Source organism: Chenopodium quinoa, unplaced genomic scaffold, assembly GCF_001683475.1.
Source record: "Chenopodium quinoa cultivar QQ74 unplaced genomic scaffold, ASM168347v1, whole genome shotgun sequence".
NCBI classification, from domain to species: Eukaryota; Viridiplantae; Streptophyta; class Magnoliopsida; order Caryophyllales; family Amaranthaceae; genus Chenopodium; species Chenopodium quinoa.
Genome location: NW_018743920.1, coordinates 9,676,178 through 9,678,742, shown reverse-complemented (window position 1 = coordinate 9,678,742; position 2,565 = coordinate 9,676,178). Strand labels below are relative to the sequence as shown.

The 2,565-nt window shown below is 34.8% G+C and overlaps 1 protein-coding gene across 1 annotated transcript; it reads left to right on the top strand.

Moving 5' to 3' along the window:
- The first annotated feature begins 244 nt into the window (after positions 1 to 244).
- LOC110688534 (transcription factor DIVARICATA-like) lies at positions 245 to 1,946 on the top strand. The gene is made up of 2 exons (XM_021865304.1): positions 245 to 1,263; positions 1,628 to 1,946. The coding sequence occupies exons 1-2, from the start codon at positions 1,037 to 1,039 to the stop codon at positions 1,824 to 1,826; spliced, it is 426 nt and encodes a 141-aa protein (XP_021720996.1). The 5' UTR covers positions 245 to 1,036; the 3' UTR covers positions 1,827 to 1,946.
- The last annotated feature ends 619 nt before the right edge of the window (positions 1,947 to 2,565 follow it).

Sequence of the window (2,565 nt, the reverse complement as noted above, 5' to 3'; positions counted from 1 at the left end):
TGATTAATGTAGGAAGAAATCTATTCACTTTTATTGAGTCACCCATATAAAAATAAGGCAGAAATTGGGTTTTGAGTCTTACTTTCTTTCATTGCAATATTGTACTTTGAGATGAATCTATCATGATTGCAGATGAATCAAGCTATTGGTGTATGACTTCACTTATCATGATGAATTCCCAAGCTTGTAGATCAGCCTTGCAAAATCAAACATCTCAGGCTCAGCCGCTCAGGTTATGCTTTCTTTCAATTTTTGATAAATTTTCCAATCAAAATTTTACTTCTATTATATGTAATGTTGAATGATCAAGTACTTGAATTTTCAGTTCTGCTCTGTCATTGTTGGTATATGATTTTTATTTAGTGCCATTTAACCTATTAAGAGCTCTATTTTTGGCTTTGGCTAATTATGAACTATATTATGTTTGAGTTTTGTTGCTTGTGGTAAATCAAATCTCTTCTAGTGAAGAATTTCCTTGGGTAGTTTGGTTCTCTGTGTTTAACTAGCTTTATAAAAAATAAATACCAAGTAAAAAAGTAAAATGATCCAATTTGCTTGCTTATTATGAACCTTTGAAGTATTGATAAGGTCAGAATATATGGGGTTTTTTAATTTTTTGTTTAGCGTCGATCAATTTGGTAACTAGTATGTTACTATGTTTGGTGACTTATGAATCTTAATTATGCAACAGCCTACGCAGGCTGCCCATGCCAGGCACCAGCCCAGGCCAGGCAGCTGCAGCAGCCCAGGCAGGCAGCAGCCCAGGCCAAGCATAGCTGTAGCAGCCCAGGCAAGCAGTAGCCCAGGCCAGGCAGCAGTCTGTTGTGGGCTGGTGCAGTCTGTGATTCGGATCGGAAGAGTCTATCTCGCCTGAGTCTTCCTTTCCTGTCAGTAGCCGGGTATGCTGCTTTGCTTTTTTTTTTTTGCTGTCTGCTGGTGGTTGTCTTTTCCCTTAAAAAAAAATAAAAAAAAAAGGTTCTCATTAGAGGAGAGGATGATCGGAGTAGAAAATTAGTTGAAGACGTTGGAAACAACGATGAAACAGTATAAAGAATTGTTGGAAGATGTAACCGATATCGAAGCCGGCTTGGTTCCGATTCCTGGCTATCTTGCTTGTCCCTTCACTTTGGAGTGGGTTGATAATGGCAAATTTGATCCTTTTAGGAAGAGGTCTGCGGCTTCTATGGCTATGTCTATGTCTATCTCTAGGCCTCATGAAAAAGAAAGGAAAAAGGGTGTGCCTTGGATTGAGGATGAACACAGGTAACATCAGTTAAATAAATCACGTTTCTTTCACTGATTATTTCTGTGATTGTCAATGAAATTCGATAGTGAAATTTTACAGCTGTGGACTGGAGTCTAGTAGTGATTACTGAATAGGTTAAACTGCGTGAAATATCCGTGTTACTTCGTATGCACTGGTTTGTATGCGAATGCACGAATTATGTACTGAGTACTGATATGTGTTTTTTAGACTATGAGATTGTTGTTCCATAGGGTTGGCATTAGGTTAGCAAGTTCTGTTGTAAAAGTCTGATATCTGCAGTATGTCCTTAATTATGTTGGATATGATATGTTAGTAATTTATATTGTGAGAATGTTGAGTTATTAACAATGAGTTATGCAGGCGGTTTCTGCTTGGACTTCAGAAGCATGGGAAAGGAGACTGGAGAAACATATCACGGAACTTTGTTATATCAAAGACCCCGACTCAAGTGGCTAGCCATGCTCAAAAGTATTTCCTAAGTGCAGCCTGCCTGGGCTGTTGTGCACCTGCCTGGGTTCCCTTTTCTTTTTTTTTTTTTTTTTTTTTTTTTTGCCCTTGACTAATTGTTTGTAATATTTTGGTGTAATTAAATACGTAGTATTTGTAATTGTTATCTTAATATATTTTGGTGTGATTAAATATTATTGTTCATTGAATATATTAATGATGTTAATTTTAATATATATAATTATTTCGTGTTATATATATCATTGTATTATTGTTTGTAATATTAATATTATGATTAATTAATAATATTAATTTTATTAATAATTAATAAATAATTTTATATCGATTAATAATAAATAAAAACTGGAGAATTGGAAGCAGTTTGGCGCCAAAACCGATTCCAATTCTCCATTTTTTTCATGTGAAAAATGGGAATTGGAAGCGGTTCAAACCGCTTCCAATTTAATTATAGAATGCGAAGCCCCCCAAAAGGAAGCGGTTCAAAACCGCTTCCAATTAGGGGGGTTGAACCGCTTCCCATTTTATTTTTTCTACTAGTGAAGGTCCCTCCTCGCCTAATTGTAAGCTTCCTTATAAACCATCAAATTACTACTATGAATTTAATTTAATTAATTGATTATACAAAACCGGTATTGAATTATTGGGATTATTTTTGTAGGGTATTATAATCTAACAAAAAAAGTGCTAATTTGTGCTTAAATTAACCTAGAAAATTTGGAATCAGATGGGTATTGATCTCTTAACTCTATTGGTTTCAAGTATTTAATCTTGAAGCGTATTTCAATTAACAACTTTGTTGTAATATTTCACAATTTGGGGTTTGAAAAAAT

Bases quoted from the DNA above. Each gene is read 5' to 3' on its own strand.
- LOC110688534 (XM_021865304.1), top strand. From the start codon at position 1,037: ATGAAACAGTATAAAGAATTGTTGGAAGATGTAACCGATATCGAAGCC. The intron at 1,264-1,627 runs GTAACATCAGTT...TGAGTTATGCAG, and splicing joins TGGATTGAGGATGAACACAG to GCGGTTTCTGCTTGGACTTC.